This window comes from Lonchura striata, chromosome 1A (genome assembly GCF_050655825.1).
Source record: "Lonchura striata isolate lonStrDom1 chromosome 1A, ASM5065582v1, whole genome shotgun sequence".
In the NCBI taxonomy this organism is placed as follows: domain Eukaryota; kingdom Metazoa; phylum Chordata; class Aves; order Passeriformes; family Estrildidae; genus Lonchura; species Lonchura striata.
The window spans coordinates 50,038,169-50,065,296 of record NC_140741.1 but is presented as its reverse complement, the minus strand read 5'-3'; the positions used below and the strand labels follow the sequence as shown (position 1 = coordinate 50,065,296).

Here is a 27,128-nt window from a genome sequence, read left to right as displayed (position 1 = left end):
CCACCCTAGCAAAGGACATTCTTTGCTGAATAAATGCCTGCTCCAAGTGCGTTCAGGATGCTCATCGTTTAGCTGCCCATTGCTAACATGCTCCTCTTGGGGCACTAGGCGGACTAAACATCAGACACCTGCTTTTTCTGCATCTTCTCCCCTTTTGCGTGACCCTTTCCAGCGCGTTTAGCTGCGCCGGCGGAAACGCCCCTCAGCGCCAGGAGCGGCCACGCGCTCGCTCCCGCAGGAGCGCCCGCCTGCCGCGGGGCCGCGCCGCGCCGGCCGTGCCGTGCCGCGGGCCGCCGCCGGGGGCGCTGCGGCGGGGGCGCGGCCCGGCCGCGGGCGGGCGGCGGCCATGGCGCTCTCGGCCGTGCAGCAGGTGCTGGTCTCGGCCGTGCTGGTGCTCTGCGTCTTCGTCGTCATGCCCAGGATGTTCGGGGGAGGAGGCGGCGGGCGGCCCGGCCGGGCCCCGCGGGGCGGCAAGGCCGGCCCCGGCCATTACGATCCCCGCCAGCAGGGCAGAGGTAGGAGCCGGGGCGATGGCGGGGCCGGGTGCCGTGCGGGAGCCGCGGCGGGCTCGGGCGGCTCGGAGGGAAGCCGGGATCCGAGCGGGATGCGGGATGCGGGATGCGCGCGTTACATCCCTCCGGCGGGAGCTCCCGCTCCGCACGGGCTTGGACCGGGCCTGCTCAGACCTCCTCGAGCTGGCCTGCAACACCCCCACCTCCTGCGCTGTTTTGCTTTGGGTTTTGTCTGTGTTGTCTTTCCAAAACTGCTGTTAAGTGCAGGAAACACGCGGTAGTTGGAAGTGCGGAGCGGTGTGAGGAGCAGTGCCGCCAGGGACACAATCGAACAGATGAGCCGAGAGGTGTCACAGGGGAAAGTCAATTGCAGTAATGAAGGCGAGTGGTGCTGTCAGTAAATACACGCACAGTCATACAAATTCTGTCCGGCAGTGTATTAAAAGAGTTCAAGATGCTTGTTTAGAAAAGGTATCAATAAATGGGTTATAGAATTTACTACTTGTGGCTATATAGTGGTATCCATGTATGTTAAGCCATGTCGCTGTATGTCATGATTTAGCTCAAGGTGAAAAGGTAGCCTTTGTTTTTGACAATCATTAAAAGCCTGTTTTTGCGAGGTAGCTCTGTGATTCATTGATGATGCCTTCCAAGGTGTTTCAAACCAAGAAACAGGTAGTTGCTGCAATCCTCCAAATGTGTCTGTGCATTTCCCTGCTGGCAGAAAAATGGAGGCTTGAGCTGCTACCATGTTCTTCCCACCTGATGTCAAACTTACTGTGCTTCATAAGCTCTTGCCTGTCCTGTTTCGCCTGATTATTTTTTATTTATAAGGTAGCTGTATATTCCCTATAGATCAAATTATTTTAAAACCAAATGCCAAAAAAAAAAAAAAGAAACACTTCACATGCCTGTGATTCTACTGAACTACTGGCCCGGCACTGAGTAAAATAAATTTCAGACAGATCTCCTAGTCTCATCTCTTTGTATGGTTCTTTTTTCCTGGTTGGCTAGTAAATCACTTTGCTGTTTCTTCTTTGGCATAAACTTAGTGCAGGACACTAGTGGACTAGGATTCAACATTCCTCCACCCTGGAGGTGTTTCCCTTGCCACATTCGTATTGTATGGTCTGTAGAAATCTTGTTCATCTGTGATAGCTACTATTTTAGTAAAACTACTAATTTACTTTAAAAACAACTAGTACTTAAAATAGGGAAAAAAAGGTGAGTGTAAATGTAAAACTAGGAATAAATATTAAACATTTTGAAAGGTGGAAAAAAAATATATGTGATTTCCAGATTAGTTAATGCAGTTTTAGCAAGTCTAAACCTACTTTTACTGAAAGGACAACCCCTGCCTGAATTTGCACTGAATGATGAAGGTAGCTTGAATTCTGATTGTATCAGCTAGAGCATTTAGGTTTTGTGTGACATTAATTTTTTTCTCTATCTGATTGTGGCTGTACTTTGCACACTTGAGTTACGTAACTGTGAGTTCCTGAAATGCCACTGTTACGGTGGTAATTGATAAGTAGTGATAATGGTATTTTGTTTAGGAGTTTATTATATAGAACGTGAACCTTGCCATACCCATACTCAGTCCTGATGTATTAAGTTTTAAGTCTAAGCACTCAGTTGAGACATCAGTGTAAAACTTCACAATCCCCCAATCCCCTGCTGTCTGTCTCTGCAAGCATTTGCATTCTTTGGCTGATGATGGTGTTCCATATGTGCATGTCCCATGAACCCTTGATTTAACTACCAAATAACCTGTTTCCTAAGTTGAACAATAACATTGGCTGTTTTCTCATCTGCTTCCTATTCTGGTAGGCAAATTACATGCAAAAACACTTCTGACTTCCAAGGTTGCATCTCTTGGGTGTTGTATAATCTTCTCCTGCTAAATATTTGATTTGCAGAGGTACAGTAGTTCTAAGCCTGTGGGAATATCCATGTAAAACTGCATTTACTGTCAAAATAATAAAAGCAGCAACACAGCGTATTTCAAAAAAAGGTTTTTTTTATGGGATTAGACAATTCAATTTGTAATTAACTTGGTTCTTTTGATGCAAAGGAAAAAGAATTAATATTTTTAGCATTATCAATAGTTTCTCTGAATATGCTTTAATTTCAAAATCTAAATTTTTTCTTGTTACATCTATCTTTCTGTGGTTTGCTGAGGGTTTGCCAATGTTGCTGTGAAGAAGCTTAAAAATTGTACATTAAAGAAACCAAGCTTGGTTTGAGAGATTTTGCTGCCTAGATTTAACTGTGCATCCTGCTAATGTAAGAATACTTTTTCGTTTTTTAAGAGGCTACAAGGCTGCTCACAGCATCTTAGAAGAGTGATGAACAATGATTACAGAAGAAGAAAACAATTTCATTCCAGTTGTGGACTCTTGATTTTATTTCTTACTTTGTTGTCTTTCCTTCAATTTTATTTTTAAGGTAGTCCTCAGACAGTTTATCAAGTGCACCGGAATCCAGGAAATTCTGACAGTAATACCTACCAGAGTATTCAACAGATGAGAAATGCAATGGAAAAAGAGATAAAAAGTGAGAGAACGAGAGGAAATGGTCGAGAATTAGCATTCACCCTCATGCCGTTGTATGCTCTTGGAGTGGGAATGTTTGCAGTCTACAAACTTCTTAAGGTAAGCCATAGGAAAAGCATTCAATTATTATAGTTAGGAGAAAGTGTAAATGCTTGGCTTGTTTTTTTGTTTTTCTAATTCTGAGTCTTGCTCTGACTTTGAAGTCCAAAGTTAAATTTTTAGCGTATCTAATTCTTCCATATGAAGGCTTCTGGCTTAGGTATTTTTAAACGCTTGAAGAAGTGAGAATCTTACTCACCCTGCAGCCTCAAATGAGAATCTGAGAACCTAAACAGTGCTGCTACCTGAGTCTGTAACCTAAGTATCATCAGTGTTTCACTTCCTTTTCATTCTTCAGAATGAGATTGAGTATGGGAAGGAGGCGAACAATTCCTGCAGAGCAGTGATCTTAGATTAGCAGTTAGGTAAAGCAGCGAGTAGACTTGACCTTTTGTTTGGACTTCTTTTGTGATCATGCAGTTGCAACATGCAGTTTTATTTGTGTTATGGGATACCTTTTCTACCATTTGTAAATTCAAAAAGGAGAACACATGATCGGTTGTTTTTTAAAAGGAATCAATCTTGAAATGTATTATTTATAGTAAGAGATACACAAAGCTGAAAGTGCATGTGGAATATTGTTGCTTGCCCTCAGGGAAAATAAAAATGAACAGGAGTAAGACTGGAGACAACATGCTCATTTCTGGAGTCACTTCACGTTAATCTTGTGTATGAGAAAAATATCACAGCTTAGCAAAATGAGTATAGGGGCTGCCCAGTTTAGTACAAGATTTGAAAAGCATGAAAACCATATTTTGGGTGTTACAATTCTATACACTTGGGCTTGTGGGATTAAAATGTAAGTATTTTTATGATAGTATCTTTATTACTTTAAGAAATAAATTCTATATCCTAATTAATGATAGGAGACTGGATCCAGTGACCTAGAAGGTTTTTTTCTTCTGCTTCTTTTTGAAATAGCAACTGCTTTCTTTTACAGCTTTTGCCAGTCGTGTTTACTTAAAATCAGAAGTGTTACTTTAAGACAGGATGAGGCATCACAGAAGAAAAGTTTAATTCGTGTAGCACATTTTCATGGTTGCTGTTTACTTTCACTTAAGTTCTAAATGCAGTTTTGTTTTTAGTACACAGGTAGTGATGAGGTTGTTTAACTAGATTGTATTTTTAAAAGATGAAGTCACATGAAGAAAGTCAGTCCAAAAAGGAAAAGAGTACAGAAGACAAGGCGAAGGAAACAGGTAAGATACCCATTTAGAATGCATATGTTCAACAAAAATGCTTATTTCCTACTGGAAAAAAACATGTTTTCATTGATGCAATCTATCTAAATGAAGACAATCTCTCAAGTTACTGAGAGCAGTTAGGAATCTACAAAAACCCACTTTGTTATTCTGTATGTTTTAAATGCTTGTTTGAGGTTTGTTTTAATTCTCCAGATGTAATGCTCTTTAAAACAGCTGTTGTAATGCTGTATGATTCTTTGCCTCTAAAATGTCTGAATGTTTTTCTCACTTAAGATCTGTTCAGTTTTCTTCAGTTTAAGTGGGATGCTGTTTTCATACCTTTTTCTCCCTTGTACAGAGACATTTTTAGTGAATTAAACAACTACCAGCATTGTTTGGTGTCTGTGTATACCATGTTTGTAATGAGGTTCAGCAGTGATTTGCTACACTGCCTACTCATCATCCTTGTATGTTGCATTCTTCTCTCTTCAAAGTTTAATTGTATTGTAGGAGGAGTAAGTCCTCTTGATTCTAGTGCATTAAGCATTAAATATATTTGTAAGGTGTGAATAGACAAGCACGTGAAAAGTATAAATACAGTACTTATATCTCAGGAATTCTTGCAGCTGCATGGTTTTTGAGACTGGGAAGGTGAGCTCCACATTCTTGCTCAGTTTCTACAAAGGTGTTCTCTGTTCGGGCACTATTGGAGATAGGTTACTGGCTGGAAAGGACTACTGCTCACACATAAGAAGTGTTCTGTTCTTAGCCCCACCACTTCCTTTTCATATTGTCAAATTTTTTATGTCAAAGAAGCTGTCTGGTTTTGAATCTGTCCAATGAAAAATATAAATGAATATCCTAATTATATTGTAAAGACTTTTTTTTACAATGTTATTTCTTTCCTCATCTCCCTCTCCCTCCCCCCACACCTGTCTTTTTTTGTTGTGTTGTTTTTGTTTGTTTGTGTTTGTTTGTTTTTGTTAGAGCATCAGCTTTTAGAACTGGAGCAACATCTAGCACAGACAGAGAAAATGTTAAATTCTTTATTGACTCAGTTGGATCCACTTTCAAACTGGTGAGTGTTTCTAAAAAAATCTCAGTGTTTTTTCCTGCATATTGAAATTCACCAAAATGCTAACGAGTTCTTAAAATTATCTTTATATATAGGTAAGGAACAGTTTTAGGAACCTTCTTTGATTATTTATTGTTTCTGTAGCCTTTTGCAGGTGATACCAATTCTGCCATTTGTGAACTTTTTCACAGACACTACCCATCTCTTGTTCACCAAACATAAATGCAGAAGATATGATCATGTTACTGTGTCTTAACAGAGATGAACTTTTATATTTACCAAGGAGACCAATAGTGAAAATATATTTAAACTCAGTAGCATATGGAAGCCCTTGTGGGAAATAGATTTTGGTAGCAGAGTGAGTTTCTTCTTTTAGATGTAATTATAAGAAAAAAATAGTTATCAAGGCATAGCTGCTTTTTTGTGTTTTGAAGTGCATCTTTGAAGTGTGTGCATTTCAGTGAAATAGAACTTGTCTGTTTTAATATGTCAAGGGAATCAGTAATATAAAAGCTCCTTATAGTTTTAGAGAAGTTCTCTTCTTAAGAAGCTAGAGCCTTACTTACCTACTAGAAAAAAAAAGTATCTGTGCAGTTAATTTTCTAGACTGACATACTTCACAAAACAGGTTAAAACGTGCAGAATTTCCTGATTGTTTCTGCAGTGTACTTCTGAATTGGGTATGTGCTGAAACTATTAAGCAGTAAATTCACTGGCCAGTTTGCCTAACAAATTTCTAGTAGTGGTAGGGAGGAAAGAAAAAAAACAAAACCTTGAGTGAGAAAAGCTTTCAAACTCTAAAGTTCTGTATTAGGCATTGTTGTACTACTAATAACAGTACTTTGGATAATTACTGGAGTAATTAATTTGGAGTCATTACTTGAACTTGGCCTTCGGGACTTCACAGTTAGAGTTCAGTGACATTGACTGGTTGTATGATGTAATGGCCTTCCAGCTTCTCAAGAGACAGTTCTCAAGGGAAAGCTTGACCTAAACATTTCACAAACTTCACTATGGTGTTTATGCACAAAAATAAATATTGCAATAAGTGTATTATTGTCAAGCACTACCTTCCAAGATAATCTTTCAGCTGTTAATGTTTGTCTTTTTTTTTTCCTAGTGTCAATGCTTTAGCGTGTGAGCAGAAAGATGAGATAATGACACAGCTCCAATCAATTAGACGACTGATGAAAGAAAGTGGATTGGATAAATCAGAAAACAAGATGAAAGGTAATTTAATTTTCAGACAGGTAGATAATTAAGTAGTTTATATTTTAAAATAATAGATAGATCTTACTATAATGATGTTCAGCTTCTGAGTCTTAGGTAATTTGTGTGGTATTAGTTTTATCCTGGAGGAATACCATTTTTCTTATTTGAGATGTATCCCATTTCAAATTTTTGATACATCGTGATTTATTTAAGAATAGGTGCTCAAGACATTGAACTGGGGCGGACCACAGAGTCACATCCTGTTTTGATAAAGGAACAGACTACTAACAGACTACATAGGAACTAATGTTCCTATGTAGTCTGTTAGCTGGACTAACTTTAGGCAAAGGATGTTCAGATGGGGACCTCAGAGGCTGTGAGTAATGCTTACATAAAACACTATACAGCAAATTGTATGTTAGTTTCAACTGGAGACTCCCAAGAGCTGCATAGTAGCCAAGAGAAATCTTAAATGTTAAGAATGGTCCATTAGAAATTTGGTAATTTTTTGCATTATTCAAGTCTTAATAAAAGAGAAAAAAAATTAAAAATACTCTACTTCTAAACTGACACTGATATTCAGAGCTTACCAGTAAACTTTAATTTTGATTATTTGTTGGGAATTTTAAGATTTTGGACACATATGTGATGAGAAACTTGAAGATCTCATTCAGTCATTTGCCGAACATTCTCAAGAGAAAGAAATGGATAACAGAGAAGATGGATGTAATGAAGATTTACTTGAGGATATTGATAATGATTACAAAATAGAAGAGCACGAATTACATGGTGAATGTGAAATACATCAGTTGGAGGCAGATGTTGTGGAAGACGAAGAAATGATAAGCAAAGATGTCATTGAATCAGAAGAGATGGGACTGAGGAGACGCAATAGATATGAATGGAATCTGCATATGTAAAACTTCCAAAAGCTTATGAAATCTTTTTATAATGTTGTATGCACTTTAAACTGAAATGAAGTTATGTGCACTGCTATATGCTTTAAAAAGAGGGGTGAAATACTGCCTTTGCTTGTATCTATGACAATTCTGTAACTGACTTGAGTGGCAGCAGAATTTTACTCAGGATGTTTACATATTTTTTCTATTTATTTTTTCCCTATAAAAATATTTCTGTACTCTGTATATAATGCACTGTAATTATATCTGATGCTTCACTAAAATTTTAGAATATCTTCTTGAGACTAGAAAGAACAGATGTTCCATAAATGTTTGTGGGAACCCAGGACATCCCTCTGGCTGCCCTGGCTGTCTCGAGACCCTGTCAGGGGGCTTGGAGGCCTTGGCACAAAGTCAAAAACACCCGTGGCTTTGATTTTAGCCTGTGGAAAAAACTGCCAACTTTGTATGAAGAAGTACAAGCCACAAGGGATTGAGCAGTGTGGTAGTTGAATTAACACAGGGTGAAAAAGTAGAATTTTAGGGTTTTAAAATAAGGGGTTCAAGGGGACAGGATGGATGGATTTGGGCGTGTCCTGACCTTCTTCTTCTTGCCTTCCATGTCTTGCTGTGATGGTAACACTTTTCTATTTGTTTAAGGTAGAGACACGCTGTCCAACATAAATGATAGATTCTGGCATGTTATTGTAAACATAGTAATGTAGTTTTTAGTATAAAATGGTAACACCCCAGGGGGGTTGGAGTCTGTCGCAGGCTGACCTGCTAGACAGAGTTCAGCTCCTTGAGAAAGCATGTTACAGATAAGAGAAAATAAACAACCTTGAGAAGCTGACCCTATGCTTTCCGACTTCTTCTTTGGCTGTGCAGGCTGGGAAGCAAGGACTTTTGCATTCCTGGGGCCACCTCGACTTCCAGACCCCTGAGAAAATGTTTTGGAACTAGAAAGCATTATGCCACTTGAACTGTGACTTTCTTGAATTCATTAAAGAGCATGCACTGTTGAATTCAGCTCTTTGTGGAAAAACTTTGTGATAGTGTGAAAAGCAGAATGCATTTAGTCTTTGATACTCATTCATAGTTAAGTTTCTTTATTTGGAGAGAGAAGTTTAGCCATGGACACTATATGAAAATAATGATGGCTGAATTTGCAGTCTCTTGAATAATGATGTTTAGTTTTGTATGTCAATGCAATCCCAAATGTATTACACTGGATCACTTAATTTCTTCCCCACTTGTCGCTGGTTAAACTCAGCAGCTGTCTAATAACTGATTAATACCCATTAGTATTGTATCTCTGTTTGACATTTATTTTAATACCATAGAATCTGACCTTTTGATTCATTTTAATACCCTTTATTTTTTTTACATCACAATTAACAGATGTGTTTCTATGTACCATTCAAGAAGTGTGGGGTGTATGATCTTGTTTTCAATACATTATGCCAACTTGATAGCTGCCTTTTGAGGTCAGTATTAGGAAAAGCATTTATTTTCCTTTGCCAGAATAATTTTTGTCCACTGTTTCATTATTTACTAATTTTTTTTGTTCGTTTAATACTTCTTTTGCTCACACCTATGGTACTGCCAGCCGTTAATGACAGGAGTTGCCTTAGAGGTAGGTCTGACAGTACAGCACTGTTACATTTTGTTTTATAATTGCATAGCTTTTAAGTAGGCCAGTTATGATGCCTGAACTCTTCTGGCATCCTTATTCTTACAGGAGAATAGCATGTGAATTTGTTTTTATGGAGGAAATGTGCTGTGCTTAAAGGGACTAAATTTATTATCGTGTCACTCACTGAAATGGAATGAATTGTTCATTCTGGTGTAGACACATGGTATGTATTTTGTATTTTGTTCTAAAACTGGATTACACAGGCTTGGAAGTAGCAGCATCCAGAAATACATTCTTAGCAGCAATGTGTTAGTAGTTTTGCAGTAAGTGAGATTTTGCCTAACTTTGGAAAACTGGTTGACAACAGAGCCAGGGTTTCTCAAGTGGTGGCAGATTTTTCCCCCAAGGCAGAAGGGGTGAATCAGAACTGATACTTGGATACAATTTGCTTTTAGAAAATAACTGATGTTGCTCTGGGCATTCAGGGCGAGTGAAACTGAAGAAAAATCAGTTTCATTGAGGCTTTTCTTTGAAATATCAAATGTATTAAAGTCAACTAACGCCATTGATCAGCGGGAGGCAGGTGTGCTGCGGTGCCGAGGTGTGTGCGGGGTGCAGGTCAGCCCTGCTCCTTCCAGGCCCCGGTGCCGGTGTCCTTCGCCCGGGGCAGTGTTTGCATCATCCCTGCGGTGCCTTTCACCTCCGCGACTCATCGGAGGCTGCCACTTGAAGCCGCCGTCCGAGAGGCCCTGAGCTGCCTCGGGCTGGTCGCCGTGTTTCTGACCCGGGCTACGAGCGTGCCGCTGCGCTCTCGCCGCGGCGGAGGTCTGCGACCCCAGCTGCCGGCGTCTGCCGGGACAGAGCCCGTGTGATGTGTAAGCGCCCGCCTGTCCCGGCGGGGCCGCGGGGCGGCAGACCCGCCCGTGGGCGCGGGGAGGTGGGCCGGCCGGGCCCGGAGAGGGTATTTCCGCAGCAGCCATGGGGAACGGCGCTTCCCCGCTCCGCCCAGGCGCACCCTGCGCAGCCCTGGTGCGAGGCCTGGCTCGGGCTGGCCGCTCCTGCTGCTGCAGCGGCAGCCCCGCGTGGAGACGTGCGGGAGTGCGGGGCGGGGCCGGCCCCCAGCCCTGCGCCCCGGCACCGCTCCGGGGAGACACAGCCCCTGCCCGCCGGGGCCCGCGCCGCTCTTGCGAAAATACGTTTCCATGGAGCTGCTGAGCTCATCGTTTATTCCGCCTTTTGCAGCGTTGTTGTTTGATAAAAGTAATCGCAGCGTGTGAGCCATTAAGTGCAGCACCGCCGTGTGCGCCCCAGGTGGGAGGATGCTCCGCTCCGGGAGCGCCTCCGGGCCGTGCTGGGCTCCGAGCCCTGGGAAGGGCTTGGGCGGGAGGGCCGTGCGGGGCTCCGAGCAGCCCCTGCAGCGCTGCTCCTGCTCGGGAGCCTGGCAGTGGGAGCTGCTCAGAGCCGCCAGCCTTCCGATTGAAATGGGGTGTCCGATTGAGGGGCTTTTGCTTCGGAACTGGCTGCGTGAAGGAGAAGCCAGCGGAGCAGGAATGCGTGGTGGCATGTCACCCTGGAGCTCTCGGAGCCTGGCAGTGTGCCGGGACGGCCCGTCCGTCTTTCTGAAATGTTCCCAGGGCATTGAGCGATGGAGAGCCAGGCAGCAGTTGTAAGAGGAGAGTACAAAAGGTTTGATGTTGCCAAGGGGTAACAAATCAGTATTACTGGAATGAGAATGTATTGATAAGTGTAAGGGGAAAAGGGAGTTAAGCTTCAGGCAAAAACATAAATTTGAACAGGAATATGGTTAAGCATTAGTAATAAAAGACTGAAATTAAGAGTCAGTGAAAAAGAGAAACCGACAGCATTTCATAGCTTGCTGAAGACAATACCAAGATTCTTTCTAATGCAGTAACTTTGTTTTTGCCCCAGAAGTACTTAGATAAAATAATGCATGTTTTTCTCAATAGTGTTTTCTGTTTTTCAGGTTTTTTTTCTGAAAGCTGCCTTTGAATTTGCATGGATTTGGAAGTTAAAGGAGTTGCTGCATCCCCTCAAAGGAAGGCTGAGTTGTCATTGAGGGGGAAGAAATGTCAGGTAGTCAATGGAAGGCTTGTGATTGTTTTTCTTCCTTACTTTGATATTTTAATCATACTTCAGATATTTTAATTTGAGGTTGAAACCCATTCTATAAAGAAGACACCTTGTAAAGAAATTATTTTATTGGAAAGGGATGGTTTAGTACCACAGCTTCTCAAATGAAGGTGAGAAATTACAATATAAACAGCTATCCTAGAATAACTGCTACTCTGAGGACTTAATTGAAATGTGGGGGATTTAAGAATGAACTAGTACTTGCAGTTATGAGCAACAGAGGCGTGAACTGTGAGCTATCTCAGGCTATTGGTGAAACTGGCAACAAGTGGGTCTGTGTTTTTGTTTTGTAAGACAGCAATACAGTGAAGCAGCCCCCATAATATAATTTGAAAAGGCATGATTTTAGGTCAACATGAAAAATGAATCTCTGTGCTCTGTGTTCAGTATGGAGGGAAATTACATTTTCCAGGTATTCCTAATAGTCTACACTTTGAGATAGGGTAGGTGTGCAACCCTCACAGGTTCACTGTAGTAGAAACTTTAGGGCCAGCTTTTGATAGTCCCTATGAATATGATCTTGGATTCTGAGTGCCATTATTCTCCTTACTGCTGAGGTAAATGTTAATATTGTTAGTAACAGTTGATTTTTCTCACAGATACTGTGTACTCTATGTCCATGAACTAAAGTTAATTGCTAATCCTCCCTCAGCCCCTAAGCACCCATTTTACTTCCTTATTTGTTGCATGACCCCATTAGGAATTCTTGGAGTTTGGCTGCCAATTGGCTAGTCTTCAGTTTGATTTGGAATGAAAAAAGACCTTTTGTAAATGATAACACATCAGTGTTATAATGTTACTGTTAATGTTTTAACCAGATTTTTGAAAATTAAATTCTGTGGATAACAAGAACATTTGAGGCATTTAGTGTAGGTTGTAAAATAAAAGAAATATATATTTTTTTATCTAATCTCTCCTCCCTTTTTTCTTTCTTTCTTGTGCAACTAAGTTTCCAAATTTAGACTCTCTGGTCCACATGATTTTTGGTAGTTTGCAAAGGTAAATCTTAAATTAAAACTATGCTGAGATAATGTGCTTTACCCCAGTGTTCACAATGTTTTTTGTTTGCTTTCTTCCTGATATTTTGACTTCTAGAAAAGGAATCATATTAAAGCTTAAACATCTAGAATTAGCTGTGTTCTTTACCTCACCACAGTTAACATGATACAGAAAAAAGATAAATGTGGTATGTAATGCCTTGTTTTTGATGATTTGACGGTCTTAGGTAGGTGACCACAGGGTGGCGGTGATTTTTAGGTGCGGAGGGCTCTCAAACCTGGGTACCCGGGCTCGTTCTGGAGTCACTAGAGGGTAGTGTTGCCGAATTTCTGCTTCGCGAGCAGCTGCAAGGCTGTATGGCAAGAAAGGAGTTACAGTTTTGTGCTTGCTCTCAGATCGTGAAGGATGTTCGAGTACTGCTGGAAATAGGATTCTGCTCAGTTTAGGCTGTGATGCTGAGATTTATGAGTTGAAAAGTGTGAAAACAAAAATGTTAGCCCTGGTTCTGAATGTTCTCAAACCATTTTTTTTTTTTTTTTGAGATTGAGAGGCCAGTTAGGTGAATTGGTACTTTGTGCTTGCCCCAAGCAGCCTGCCCTATGGATTTGTTGCTAGCTGTTTTAAAAAGTCATAGGGGGATAGGTGATGCTTTGGCTTGAGTCTTTTTTCTTGCTATGTTCTTACTTAGTTGAATTTTGAGATCTGTGTGGTATTCAGCCTTGCAAAATAAAGTGAGCTGTCTAATCATCATAACGACTGCTATAGTAAGGCTGAGATGAAACAGTTACACCAAATATCAGGGGTTCTTTGGGGTCTGAGCTAGCTCCTTGTGAGCCACCTGGCTGTCAGTCTTCTGGTTTTGGTTTAAGGGTTGGTTTCCAACTGACAAGGACAATGTGACCTAAAGCCTTGTGAGCAGTGGTGGTACAAAGCCTCAGGAGCACAGATTATTTTTAATGTATTATTAATAGCTGATGTGGATGCTGTCTAGATTCTTAATGGCAAGAAGTCTTCCTGTCATGATGAATATTCAGTCTGCTAGTCTCGTGATGTGAAAGAATTAGCTTTCAATGAGAAGTTTTTGGTTTTTCCCCTTGTTAGTAGTGTCTTAGTCAAGTATGTTGGACTGATACTTTAAGCTTCTAATTTTAAATATTTGAGAGGAAATTGAAAGGGAGAACTATGTATTTTAATCTGAATTGCCTAGGTATGTAATAATGTGTCATTCTTTTAGGACTGGAGACCAAATAGACAGGCTACATACAGTCCTCACCCACCAGAGTAAGTCTGCTTCTATTTCTGCTCAGCTTGTTTAATTGTATTTGCAAATTGCAAAGCTTGCAAGTTGCATTTACATTTGTAGTGACATGCAACTTGGTATTCCATGAAATTTATTATCATATGTTTGTTTTCTGTGATTTATATATGAAGTAGAATATTTGATGCATTATTTACTTTGGAATTAAGCTGATTTATGTTTGGCTGAGTGGAGGTGTAATTGTAGAATGGGTAAAGATGGAAGAGACCACATTGGGTCTAACCCACTGGTCCATCTGTGTGGGAGCATGGATTGTAAGAGACAAGAGACAGTGCTGAAGGCAATCTCACCCTTGAGGAGTTGCAGCTGTGCTAATTACCAAAGAGTAGGAACAGCCCTGCCCTTAATAGGTCACAGCTATGTCCAGTAAGGATGGGTGTTATAAAAGAGTGGGTTAGCAAGCTGAGCAGAGAGTTGGAGTCAGTTGGCTGTGCTGCTGCAAGGTGTAAGGGTTAGGCAGTCATGCTAGGGACAGTAAAGGTTAGGCAGTTGTGACAGGGATAGGAATAAGTCAGCCAGCCTTGTGGAAGGAAGCAAAAAGGAGTCACTGTTGTGAGGAGCTGCCCATGAGAACTCACAGAGAGGAGGGATGAAAGTCTTACAGTGAGATTACGAACTGGTGATGGCAGTTTCTATCCACTGTCCATTGGTGCCAAGCACTGACCCCAACAATTGGTGGCCCGTACAGGGATGAGTTCTGACAGATCTGGTCCAACCTCCCTCCTTAAGCAGGGTCAACCCAGAGCACATGGCTCAGGATTGTATCCACATGGTTCTTGAATCTTTCTAGTGAGGGAGACTAGACTCTCTGGGCAACCTGTTCCAGTGCTCAGTCACTTGCAGTGAAGAAGTTTCTTTTTGGGTGGAACTTCCTGTCCATCAGTTTCTGCCCTTTGCCTCTTGTCCTATTGCTAGGCATCACCAAGAAGAACCTGGCTCCATCCTCTTCAGAGGGTGACACTCAGAGCCACATATTTATACATTGTTTTGCTTGAATATTTTTAATGTGTCTGCAAAAGGAGAAAAACAGTATTTTAACTGTTGACTGCTTTTACAAGTATTACAGTAAAAATACAGAGAAACTGTTGTGAACGGTTTTTACAAGCAATGGGAAATGTTGTTTGTGCTTTTAAAATTTAAAACCTTATAATATCTATTCTTCCAAGGACCATGATTGATAGTTTAGCCAGTTTTGCTTACTGAAATGCCTTAAAGCAAATGTATGTAATTATTTTATAAGTGTGTGTGACTATGACCTTTGATTCTTCCAACCAAAGTCAAAAAATTCCAGTTTCTGTGTCCTGTCTGTCATTATGTAATAAAAAAGACTGTAAAATAAGGAACTCTCTTATTCCAAGAAGTTATAATAGAATTGCTTGGAAATACTGGTGGTAAAATACAAAAAAAATACATAATCATGTACCTGGACTAAAGGCAGAAGGCACAGAGATGCTTTTATGAATTGGAGATGTTTTCATTTCTTTAAGCAAAACAAAATACATTGTCTTTTACTGTGTTAATATCCTATGGAAAGTTCAGGTTTACATCCCAAGTGGCAATTGCTTCCTTATTACTTCTCTGTTGACTGATTGTAGAGGAATGTTGACACAAATGTGCTGCGGAAGACAAGAGTAAGGTATCCCTGATTTATGATCTTGTTGCAGTAGCTCCTGTTGGGGAGTGAAGAGAAGCCAGTGTGGGAGTAAAGAAGGTTCCTTTTCAGCTGCTGGGGTACTCTGCTGCTGGGGAAGAGAAGCTCGGTGGCCACTTGCTGAGTTGAAGCAAGAGGGGCTAATAGAGATTTGCTGAGTAAGCCATATCCAGCTGCATGGGAAATTTTGTGAAGGACCTAATAATAACTAATAGACAGTGCTTTTGTTATAGATAAAAAGTAAGGGAATGTATTGCTGTTAAAATTGTTTTAACTCCCTACAGGGTGCCATGCCTAGATCTAGGGAGGCTGGGAGATTCTGATGAAGAGGTAATTGTAAATTAATTTTGTCTCAAAAAGTTTTTAGAATTCACATTTTTCATTAATTTAGAAAAGTATCACTTTGAATATAAACCAATTATGATTACTTGTCCTTTTTTCCTGTGGTTTTAGGATGAGGACTATTACATACCATACACTGGAAGTTCTCATAGGTGCCAACCAGATTCATCTTCAGAGTGGAGAATGCCATTACAGACTCCATATGCACAGCATCAACATGTCAGTCTGTCACTACAAATATCTTTATAATATACCACTTTAGCAGTAATTTAGAAAAGCATGTGTATACTTTTATGTAAGTTTTTTTTTTTTTGTTTGTTTCTTTTTCCTTTTTGGTTAAGCTCATATCCCCCAAGTGCTGTTGGTCCAAAATATTTATTGCAAAGTCCTTTTACTGAGATTCTTTAGAATATGTAGAAAAAATGATATTATTACATATCTTAGTTCTTTGTTGATTGATGCCCTTACCCTTTTGTTGTACTTTTTTTAAGAGCTATATTAATAATAGAAATAACAAAGATTAGTAGTAGTAAGTGTATGACTGAAGACAAAAATCTGTTTACAAACCCTAAGTATTATTTCTATGGAACAGTAGTTACTTCTGGTGAAAGGAAAACTTCTGGAACTACTTGCAGCCATTTAATGTGTTTTCTCTTAGGGCTGCTGTCTTTAAAACAGAACCGTGACAAAAACTTTGGAATTCTGTCTCATTTGTTGATGCTCTTTTCATTGTTAAAATCCTCATCATGTTAGCTTTTTCCCTCTGGATGACTAAGACTCTTAATCATCACTAGTCTTAGGTGATTTTTAAGCAAAATCAGTATCCCAGATGCTAATAGTCTGGTTTGCAGTACATGCAACATTGTTCAGGATCAATATCCACTATAAAAGTTCTAAGAGTTAATTTAATTACTCAGTTTTTTTGCTTTCCTGAATGCAGGAAAAGAATTGTTTTGAACTTTTACATTTGAATTAAGTATGAACAAAATAAATGTGACAATTTTTTATTTTATCATGATACATCTTATTTCCTGCTTTTCTTTAAACAGATGTCTAGAAAATTGTGTCAGAAAAAATGGAGGTAAAGATGTTGAACAAATACAGACTGACAAAAAGTCTTATCAGTTCAGTACTGTGGTATATGGTATGAAAATGTATTATGTTATAATTTTATGTGATAGGAGATAGTTTATTGCAGAAAGTATTAAAAATACACTGATTAAAATTCCATTATTTTAATAATATTTATTTTATTTAAACATAAGAAATACCCAAATAAGTGTTTAAAAAAACCCCAGGATTTTAACTAGAAGGAAAACGAATTTTAAATTAATTTGTACATAACCTGTGTGCCTTGAAACAAATAATAAAGTAACTTGAAGGGCAGAACTCCAGATTGGCTGGAGTTCAAGGTGAATCTGCCAAGATCACTATTTTGTATGTTTCCCTATATAACCAAATGGCTTCTCTACTTGAAAAACAATTTCATTTAAGTAAAAGCTGAAATGGTGAGTGGTTTTGTCTTTTAAAAATAATGTACTGAGAATGTACTAGTTTTTAGAATGCATAGGTATTTATATGTGTCTCAAGATGTAACTGTAAACATATAACTCCAGATAGGTTGTTTTCCTTTCTACTGCCTTGTAAATGTGCAGTGCAAGCATGCTTCAGTTGTTATGGCCTTTTTAGGTCTGGGTGCTTATGATTACACTGCTTGCTTTACCATTTTTTAAAATTAAGTTTGTACGTATAACTCTGTCAAGCTCAAGGGGTGCTAGTAGAAGGTTGGTGTGACTTTGTTTCTCAGGGCCGTTCTTATATTTTCTGCTTTCTTTTATCTCTTGTGGCTTCCTTTTTTCTTCTTAAATACTGAGTGCTCAAAGTCTTTGTCTCTCTCCCTCTTCCTCTCCCTTTTTTGCCTGACTTGCTCCCCATCTTTTTATTTATTTATTTATTTATTTTTTATTTTGGATTAGATTTTTAAGCTGTTTTAAAATATTTTAATGTAGTCCTCTGAGAGGCCTTTATTTCTTCATTTCCTGCTTCTGGGGCTCTGAGCAAGCTTTCGCTGAGCCAGATAGATTCCAGCTTCTTCAGTAACTGTGTAAATAAATCTTCATAAAATAGGTCACTTTTGGAAGAAAAATTTAAATATACTCTTATAATTCAGGAATTAACCAGGGGAAGGGATGTGAATCCTCTTTTGAGGGAGAAAGTTGGCTCTTCAAAAACATAAATCTTTTTGGGTTTTGAGAAATGGTTTTCTAAAGCAGGACTGTAACGTTGTTTCAAGTGTTGAGTAGAGATGCAAGAGAAGACCACCTTACTTTTTTTTGTTAGCACTGAAGGAATATAACTTAAATATTGAAAGTGTTAGTTATTCAGGGAGACAGAAGGGAATGAGTATTAGACTTCTGTCCTTGTTGCTGCTTCTACTGATGCCAGTCTTTGTTGTGCAGAGCCCTGAAATGGGTGGAAGGTTAGAAAGGTACTCAGCCATGCAGCTGATGTTGTTCTGAGGAACTGTGTCCCAGTTCTCATTGGCCATACAAGTGTGTTAGAACTTCTGACCAAAAGTCAGAAGTTCCATCCATCTATTTTCAGCCATCCAGAACTCAAATGTCAGAATTTCCATTTTAGTGATGTTATAAGGCAGAACCACTGAATCTGTCTTCTTTTTTAAAAGTAATGTAAACCCATTTGAGTATGTGTGTTTTAGATTTAAAAATGGTGGAATTTGAAGAACTTAATGGAAGTTAAGCCTGAATGTGCAGTCCTGTTTGCATTTTTTTCTTAATTTGAAGCATCATATCAAGAAATTTCAATCATTATACTGAATAGGAACTAAAAAAATGCTGTTTGCATTCAATAGACCAGACAGAGACTTTTATATTGAATACTCATTGTTTTAACATTCTCTTTTGGAGCAGAAGACAAGATCAGAAAGTCTATTATCCCTCAAAGACAGCTCCAAACCAAAGCATGGTCAGTATGAAGGAGGTACAAAGGAAGAATATAAGCATCAGCCTCCGAGAATTGCAGAAAAGAAAAAAGAATACCTCCAGTGTCCAGAGAATTCAATAAAGGTAGCTGGAAAAGTAGAAATTGCATTTTTAATCAGTAAATGTACATCACTATTTAATTATACTGTTTGGAAAGGTTTGCACATATATGTTATTAATTTCGTGTTTTTATTGTAAAGAAAACCATGTAAGTTTGTAATGCTGAGGAGGAAATAAACTGTAGGTAAGTTGTTTCAGCTATTGCAGAGAAGGAAGTTGAAGTGGTCTGAGAATTTATGTATGGTTGTATTCTCTGGTAAAAAAAGTAACACTGGCCTTCCTAGTACACTTCTAGCCTGAGCCTGAAGATTAGCATGATTGATAAGGAAGAACCTAAGTCTATAAGAAGAGGAGAGACAGCAGGAAGATCTTGGTAAAATGTTATTTCCAAAACCAGAAATTCATTCAAGCTTTTTTATTTTTTAAATCTAGAATTACTTTAATTACTATTCTGTAAATTGGGACTTTAAAAAGGAGAAATGAAAGACTTAGTCTGTTCCTTAGAGAACTATTAACACTGAAAATGCAAAGGAATATGGGGTTAAAATAATGAAAGATATTATCTGTACTTCTTGCTTTGATGAGGTGTAAGAGTCAGTACAGTTGGACTGCAAGCTGTACTAATTCTACCAAGTTTCTTTTGTGTTTTCAAATTAAGGTGGAAAGAAGGGTAGATCAGTGAAGAGAAACTGAAAAACAAAGGGATTAAAAACCCCAACTTTCATCTTGTTTGGAAGAGGTAGTGGAGAAGGGTGGTTGAACAGGGAAAGATGCATCATTGTAGGTGTAAGGAAGCAGGAAACCTAAGTAAGTAGCAGCTGTGAGGACTGGTTGAATGATGGATTCTTCTGAGGGTAAATGACCATTTAAGAATCTTAATGAAAAGTTAAGTATGCAGATGTTGATAGAACATATTGTGCTCATTGCTTTTCAGAGAAAAGGTTTGTGATGAATAACAATGAGTTTACTGGCTTTACTTTCTTAGCATTCAGTAGAATGAAAAGGGAAGGTTTTTCAAAAGACAGATTGTTTCATATATTATAGATAGCTCTTTTAAAGCTTTCTCTTCATAGTTGTGCTTCTAGTGATCCAAATAAAGGAGAACCTGAAAAAACCTATTAAAACATTCTGTGAATAAGAGGTGAATGAAAAAAAAGTTGAGGTATTTTGTAGTTTAGTTTTATGTTTAGTGGCAGATGAGGTTTTCTGTTCTGGAGATTTGTTATAGATTTTTGGGGTTTTTTTTCCTGTCCTAGTGATTCCACTCTAATGTACTGGTCTGAACTCATATAATCTGTTTTTCAAGGAATGAAAAACATTATATGCACTACTGCAAGCCCATCAAAAGGGTATTTACAGGAGCAGCTAAGTTATCTGAAAATGAAGAAATAGATGGCAAATGTATGCTGGGAGATAAAAAGCAGGGCTGGCTTTTTCTCCTGTGGTGACCTTGGGTTCCAGAAAGATACTTGCTAAGCACTAGAAGCATGTGTGTTAATTCTCACAGATTTTAATATAATGTCTATCAGAACAATTTTTTTGTGTTACATATTATCACTACCTGAATAGGTGAATAAATAAAAATATTTCAATACATTTGTTTTCCTTGATTAGTGGAAGTTGTAACAACTTCTCTTTTCAGTAAAGAAGGTGCTTATGGATGAGATTGCTAAAACTCTTTCTGTCAAAAATTCCTGTATCTTTTTTTTCATAATGTCCATGTAGGAAATATTTCCATAATACTCTGGGACTGGTTTACAAGTCTGTTAGAACCAGTAGCATGCTTTTGCTTTTCTCTGTATAGCCTGTATTTAACTTCTTCATTGGCCACAAAGCAGTATCTCTACAGTGAGCTTTGAGCTTTATACCTAACAACAAATCCTCTGCTTCCACTTGGCTGTTCCTGTGCAGAACAGAAAAACAATGAGTTTTTTCTTCTCCTCAGAGATGCTAGTCTGCTTTCTCTGATTGCTGCTGTTTTTTCATGAAGCTTGTAGGAACACAGTGTTTTTAAGATTTAAAAATTTATTATTTATTTCAGTATGAATGAAAACTGGTCAGTATTCAAAAGATAGAAATCTTGCTCTCTAGTCTTTCCTTTTAAGTTCAGTTTCTGTAGAAAGCTAGGCTTAAAAATATTATCTTTTAATTAGCATAAAATGGAAGAAGTAGACAATTTAAAAAGTAAGGAAGAAAGAAAATAGTACTTTTAAATAAATTGTTGAGGAAAATGTGTGGGCTTTTTAGTTTGTTTTTATTACAATTCATTAAATTTGAGTTATAAGGATGTATTTTTGTGTAGGGTACACAGCTTGAAGATGGACATTATGATTTTGGAGCCCTTGATAAGAAAGCTCTCCTACAACAATGCTATACAAACAAGCCTTATAATATGCAGCACAACATAAAGAAATCAGAAGCTGTAAGTATTTTGACTGGTGTTATGCTGCTAACCACCTAGATGAGAAGAATGGCTACCCAGATGTTCAACAGAAATTATGCCTCTGGGGATTTGGGTCTAGTATGTAATTGCACCTATTGAAATCATGCAAGTTTAAACATTTCTTTCAATGGGAGCAATCCAGTGAGCATTTTCAAAACCTTTTCTGCAGTGCTGGTATTTTATGCAGTAATCTGTATAAATGAGAACACAAATTATGAGTAATATCTACAGATACATTCATACAACTAAGAATAACTGAGATAGTTGAGCTAACCTAAATGTAATGTTACATTCAGTGTCAGAAGCTGGACTTTGATAATCCCTGTGGGTCTCTTACAGCTCAGGATATTTTATGATTCTATGGTTTCCTCTGATCTGTAGTTTTTAGCTGAACCTGTATTCAATGGTCCATGAATTCAATAATTCTGTCAGCTAGTATTAGATTGAGTCAGCAGCAGCTTTGGCTGTGTCTTCAAGCTCTAGGAATGGAGCTTCTACAGTGTCTCTGAGCAACATCTTCATGTGGCATGCTATTCTCTGTGTGAGGAAGTTCTTCCTGTTGTCCACACCAATTCTCCCAAGGCTCTGTGTGTAACGTTTACTTCCTGTTATACTGTTGACTTCTGCTAAAAAAAGTTTGGGTCTCTTTTTTTTGTAACTTCTCTTCAGAATGCCTCATAGCTGCTGGTTCTGCAAACTAAACAAACCCAAGCTCCCTTAGCCTCTCCTTTCAATTGCTTTTGCTCTGGTCTTTAGTCAGATCCTTTTTGTGGGAAGGAGGGAGCCCCAAAATCTGGAAACTACCATGGACTCAGTAGCATGCAGAGAGGGGAATTAAAACTTTCCTTACATAGATGTACCAAGTATACTTCTTTAATTTATTACATAGACATGAATTTTACTCTTTTTGGGACTAAACAATAGGAGTCTTGCCCATCTGAGGCCAGGTCGTGAATTTAGGATAATTTACAGGGATGAAGAACCTTGATTTGATATTGCATATTTGCTGTATCAGTATTTGCATATGCGGAATGATGGCTTTTATAACTAGTTTTTGATGGGATTGCTGAAAAGGGTTGTGCATTCTAACTTTCTCATGGAATAATAAGCCATGAGAAATTTTATGGTGGTTTTTTTAAGTAAATAGTAATTTTAATTAATTTTTATTTGCTTGTCACTATGCATTGAATTTTGCATCATTGCAACCATTTGTTTGATTTCTAGTGTTGTTGAAATGAATGCAGATGTTGCTCTACTGAGGTCACTGTTAATTTTCATGACAAGAAAATATTTTGAGGCAATACTTAAGCTTTTATTTTTAGAATAAATTAAAAAATCTATACTATCAGCTAAAGATAACGGAAAAAAGTCTTGAAGTATCCCTAGAGTAACTACTTAATGCTAAAGCAAGTACGGTGAAAGCCCTGATAAAGGGAGCAGTGCAGAACCACAAAACAAAAGATATTCTGTAGATGCTGTGCTTTAAAATAAAGCCTGCACATGTCTGAGCAAGGTGTTACTGAAGCTCTTCAGAACCCTTTTGTTATTCACTCATGGTCAGCATAGGCTGACTCACTCTCTCTTTTGAGGACCATCTCAGGCTCTCCTAGGTCCAGCTTCTGATAGTGGTAGAATACCGGAAAAAACTGGTAGTAGTAACTGCATGTGTATTAATTCCATTTTGTGTATGTTGCCTCAATTATTGGCATTTTGTTTTATCTACTTGAAAATTTTGCTCAAGAATATACAGTGTTAACATGTCCTTTTACTGTAATCATTACCAAAAAGTCAAATGTTTAAGTAGAACTTCTCTTGATTTTTCTGTATTTTAAGATGAAATTCTGCTAGTGGGGTTCTGCAGGGCTCCATCTTAGGCCCTGTGCTCTTCAATATCTTCCTAAGTAATTGGACACAGAACTGGAAGGGATACTGAGCAAGGTCACAGATGCTACAAAAGTTGTAAGGAGCTGCTGTGTCTCTTGAAGGCAGGGAGGCCCTGCAGAGAGACCTCAACAAATCAGAGGGCTGGGCAATTACCAACCACATGAAGTTCAACGAGGGAAAGTACCAAATTCTGCACCTGGAACAGGACAACCTTGGATGCAAGGACAGCCTGGGGAATGAGATGCTGGAGAACAGTACTGTGGAAGGGGTCCTGGGAGTCCTGGTCCATGGCAAGTTGAACATAGGTCAGCAGTGTCCTGGCAGCCAGGAGGGCCAGCCCTGTCCTGGGGTGCATCAGGCACAGAAATCTCCAGCCAGGCAAGGGATGGGACTGTCCTGCTCTGCTCTGCACTGGAGCAGCCTCACTGCAAATTCTGAGGGTAGGTTTGGGTACCACAGTATCAAAAAGACATGAAGCTCTTAGAGACTCTCCAAAGGAGAGCAGCAAAAATGATGAAGGGTCCAGAGGGGAAGCTGTATCAGGAGCAGATGATCTCCTCACTTGTTATTTTCAGCCTGGAAGAGACTGAGGGGAGACCTCAGTGTGGTCTTCAACATCCTCATGAAGATGGGGAAGAGGAGCAGCAGGTACCAATCTCTTCACTCTCATGACCAGTGACAGGACCCCGGAAAACGCCTGAAGTTGTGTTTGGGTCTATAACCCAGGTCCATGGAATAAGTTGTAACAAATACTGCTCTATAATATCACTGTGTCCTCCTTTAAATCATTCTTTTTAATACATATGTTGCAACAGTTAATGGGTAAAAAAATCAATAACTCAGAATAAAGCACCCTGTAGTTCTGATAGATGCAAAAATTCTAGAGTCTTCTAAAGCTTAAAATCAGTTTGGAATAACCAACAGCTGATCTGGTGTTGCATTAGTTATTTGGGTTTTTTTTGATTTTTTTTTTTTTGGTTGTTTTTTTTTTTTTTTTTTTTTCTGGCTAGTGCCAGTCAGTATTTATTTGAAGATTGTGAATTTTACCCAAAGCATCTCTGTGGAATTAGGAATTATCTCTTATAGGTACCTGGGAACTCTTCAGTTCATCATCCACACAAAGGCTAGATCTCTCTAGAATTTGGTTTGCACACAAGACCCATTAGAAAAATATCTTAATTCTTTAGTTTCAGAATATCTAAAAAAATGAAAGGTTGCATAAACCCCCTCAGTAACAATAACCTCTATTTTCTCACATATAAAATTAATTTTTTGGAATAAAAAGCAAAAGAAAAAAAAAATCAGAAATGTGGAAGATTCAGAGAAGTGCTGAGGCCTGGTTATTCCTGGTGGCCTTCATACTATCCTGGGACATTCTCTTGTGTTTTGATTTCTCTCTGTGTAACAGGTTATGGTCAATGCTTGCACACTTTGCCAGGTTATGGTTCAGTGACACTCTAATAAAAATAAGATGATCATGTTAAATCCCCTTTCCCCTTTAGGATTATATTTCCTGAAAGGTTTTTCTGGTTGACCTGTCTCAGCAGAAAATTATTGTGGCATGCAGGAAAGGAAAATCTTACACCTGAGACTGTCTTAAGAATTTTTTGGACTAAATATTGCTGGAGGTAAAGTTTTATTATCTTAGTTGGAATCTATGTCACCTGAAAAACCTGGAATAATGTGAGTCTCCTCAGGCTCTATTGTACTTGGTACTTGCAGAATGTATTGAAAACAATACAGAAATAAGGATTTTGTCTGTAAACTTAAATACTAGAATTCTCATATTTGTTACAATTAATATGCATAGACAAATTGAGTATGTATCAGAGAATATTATATGTCATTTTTTATGCAAAGAGACTATTAAAAATGTAAAAAATATTAATTGTGGCATGGGTAAGTCTGTGACCTCTGAATGCTTACAGAGTAACCTATTATTTGAAGTGCCTGTTATTATATATTTCACTTGTTCTTAGCCAGTTTTTCATTGCAGGAGGATGTTGCTGCAGAGAGGAGAAAACAGGCTGTTGTAGAACAAGTTATGGTGGATCAATTATGTAGGTAAATAAATTTATAATGTAAAATCTCTATTTTTCCCTACAGAGGAATTTAGATCTGTTAGTGTTTGGTTTTTCTTGCTTAAGAGTTATTTTGATCATCTTGTTCCAAGTCTTATGAAGTCTTATGTAGTAGTATTATTTGCAAAAATTCTTTAAGTGAAAGACTTTTTAATGTAACTTAAAATATCAGTTTAAAGTGCCATGTGTATGGGTTTTTTTGTGGATCTAATTCCTAATTTTATACTTGAGCCTTTTTTAAGGTCTTTACAATAGTACTAACTTTTGAAAATAACCCTCTTGCACCTCAAGAAAATATATGGATGCCTGATCTTATTTATAACACCTCCTCAATGTTTCTTGTCCCTTCTAGAAATCTTAGCTTTATTAATATTTATTAATCCTTTATTAATACTGAAACAGCACCTCTCAGGCATAAAGGAGTATTATACCAATGCTGGTGTAATAATATTATATGGCACTATTATAAATTGAGTTGGTCCAGGTTGTGCAGTAAGATCTGCTTTCATTGCTATCCCTTTAGCCTTGCTTCTGTGCAGAAGGATCCCTCTATTTTAAGCATGCTTTAATAATTCAGGGCTTTATGCAAGCTGTCTGGTTATGACAATATAAGAATATGAAAGCTAGTTTAATATAGTTTCATGTTACTTTATACTTGCAAAAAATTATCTGTGGGTATGTCTAGATTATTTTGCATTCTGTGCATAGTTTACATTTTCTGGAGTTATCTGCATTGGTGTTTCAGCCCATCAAATCCTAAGATTTTGAGGTTGAAATGTTGTTGCACTGCACCATTTTAGTGTTTGTTTCTGTTACAATGGAAGTTTAAATGACCTATATTGTTTAAAAGTCTATTAAGACTTTTACACTGTTTAAAAGCTTACATGACAAGAAGGTTGCCTGAGGGAAACAAGACTCACATGAAACATAATGTTAAATTCCAATTTTAGTCCTCATTTAGCAGGATTAAAATTATGGAACTATACAGGGTTGAAGTCCCCCAGTTTTCAGATAAGTGCTAGGCTTGTGTCATATCCCTTTAAAGATTATTACAAAGGTCATCTTAAATACACTGGTTATGTTGAAGTGCTTCGGTACTACAGGTGTTGTATTAAATGTACAGCTTTGTGCATCTTGGATCATGGATGCCCATTCTGTGTTTATCATCGTTCTGCTGCTTTGCCTTATTTTTTCCATGTATTCCTTCTCCTACTCGGAACCCTTCTGTTGATAATGTCAAAACAATATTCAGTAGTGCTGCAGCTGCATCAGGATGAACTTTTAATTTTAAAAAATCTCTCTGTGTATGTTTCAAATATAACTCTGCCAGTACTTCTAAACAAATTGGTATCAGATATCAGGATGTTAATCAGAAAAGATTAGTTCAAAACTGTTGCATGAAAAAAGCTATTTAAGGAAATACAAAGTTATTTTGAATATTTTTTAGTAGAGCAAATCTTGCAGTTAAATCAGTGTAACTGATGTGTACAAAGATGTATCTGTATAGATCAGAGAGCAAGTTTAGAAAACTGTAATAGCCATGAACAATTATTTTTTCCCTTGTGATAACCATTTCAAAAGCATAACAAGCATCTCATTTACTTTTAAAGGTTCTCTTGTTTACTTGTTGAACTGATATAGAGACTATCAAAATGTTGAAAACCGAGTTAATCTGTTCCTTTTCTGCTTGTTGGGACTTTGAGATCCTCTCACCTCTCAAAGGGAGCACTTTGAGAGAGGAAGTACCAATGTTTTTGTTGGATGACAGATTGGATGCGGCTCTGAGTAACCTGGTCTAGTGAAAGGTGTCCTGCCCACAGCATGGGGGTTGGAACTAGAGGATCTTTAAGGTCCCTTCCAACCTAGGCTACTCTGTGATTCTGAGGAGATGTCACTGCCTAGTGCTAGTAACTGCTATCATTGATATTAGAGGGAGCTGTGGTTAAAGAATATCAACTGATGGAATATTAACAGAAATAGTAGGAATTATGAAAAACCCTACAAGCCTTCATAATACTAAGATTT

The 27,128-nt window shown here is 38.4% G+C and overlaps 2 protein-coding genes across 13 annotated transcripts in view; both read left to right on the top strand.

Moving 5' to 3' along the window:
• The first annotated feature begins 304 nt into the window (after positions 1 to 304).
• On the top strand, positions 305 to 8,389 carry LOC110469426 (uncharacterized). Its single transcript, XM_021528152.4, has 6 exons — positions 305 to 515; positions 2,961 to 3,166; positions 4,299 to 4,365; positions 5,338 to 5,428; positions 6,546 to 6,655; positions 7,268 to 8,389. The coding sequence occupies exons 1-6, from the start codon at positions 347 to 349 to the stop codon at positions 7,555 to 7,557; spliced, it is 933 nt and encodes a 310-aa protein (XP_021383827.2). The 5' UTR covers positions 305 to 346; the 3' UTR covers positions 7,558 to 8,389.
• Positions 6,547 to 27,128, top strand: part of CAPS2 (calcyphosine 2) — a 33,465-nt gene continuing 12,883 nt past the window's right edge. For 2 of the 12 annotated variants that reach the window (XM_085569088.1, XM_077783522.2), the window contains exons 1-8: positions 9,468 to 10,047; positions 11,157 to 11,266; positions 13,557 to 13,603; positions 15,576 to 15,621; positions 15,745 to 15,852; positions 18,564 to 18,719; positions 20,998 to 21,117; positions 25,019 to 25,086. In XM_085569088.1, coding sequence (XP_085425214.1) covers positions 11,189 to 11,266; positions 13,557 to 13,603; positions 15,576 to 15,621; positions 15,745 to 15,852; positions 18,564 to 18,719; positions 20,998 to 21,117; positions 25,019 to 25,086 — 623 coding nt within the window. In that variant the 5' untranslated portion in view covers positions 9,468 to 10,047; positions 11,157 to 11,188. Of the gene's footprint in view, positions 6,656 to 9,467; positions 10,048 to 10,193; positions 10,484 to 10,572; positions 10,859 to 11,156; positions 15,450 to 15,575; positions 15,622 to 15,744; positions 15,853 to 18,563; positions 18,720 to 20,997; positions 21,118 to 25,018; positions 25,087 to 27,128 lie in introns of those variants that run through there. The other 10 variants (XM_085569086.1, XM_021528154.4, XM_085569095.1 and 7 more) reach the window with 10 other exon arrangements.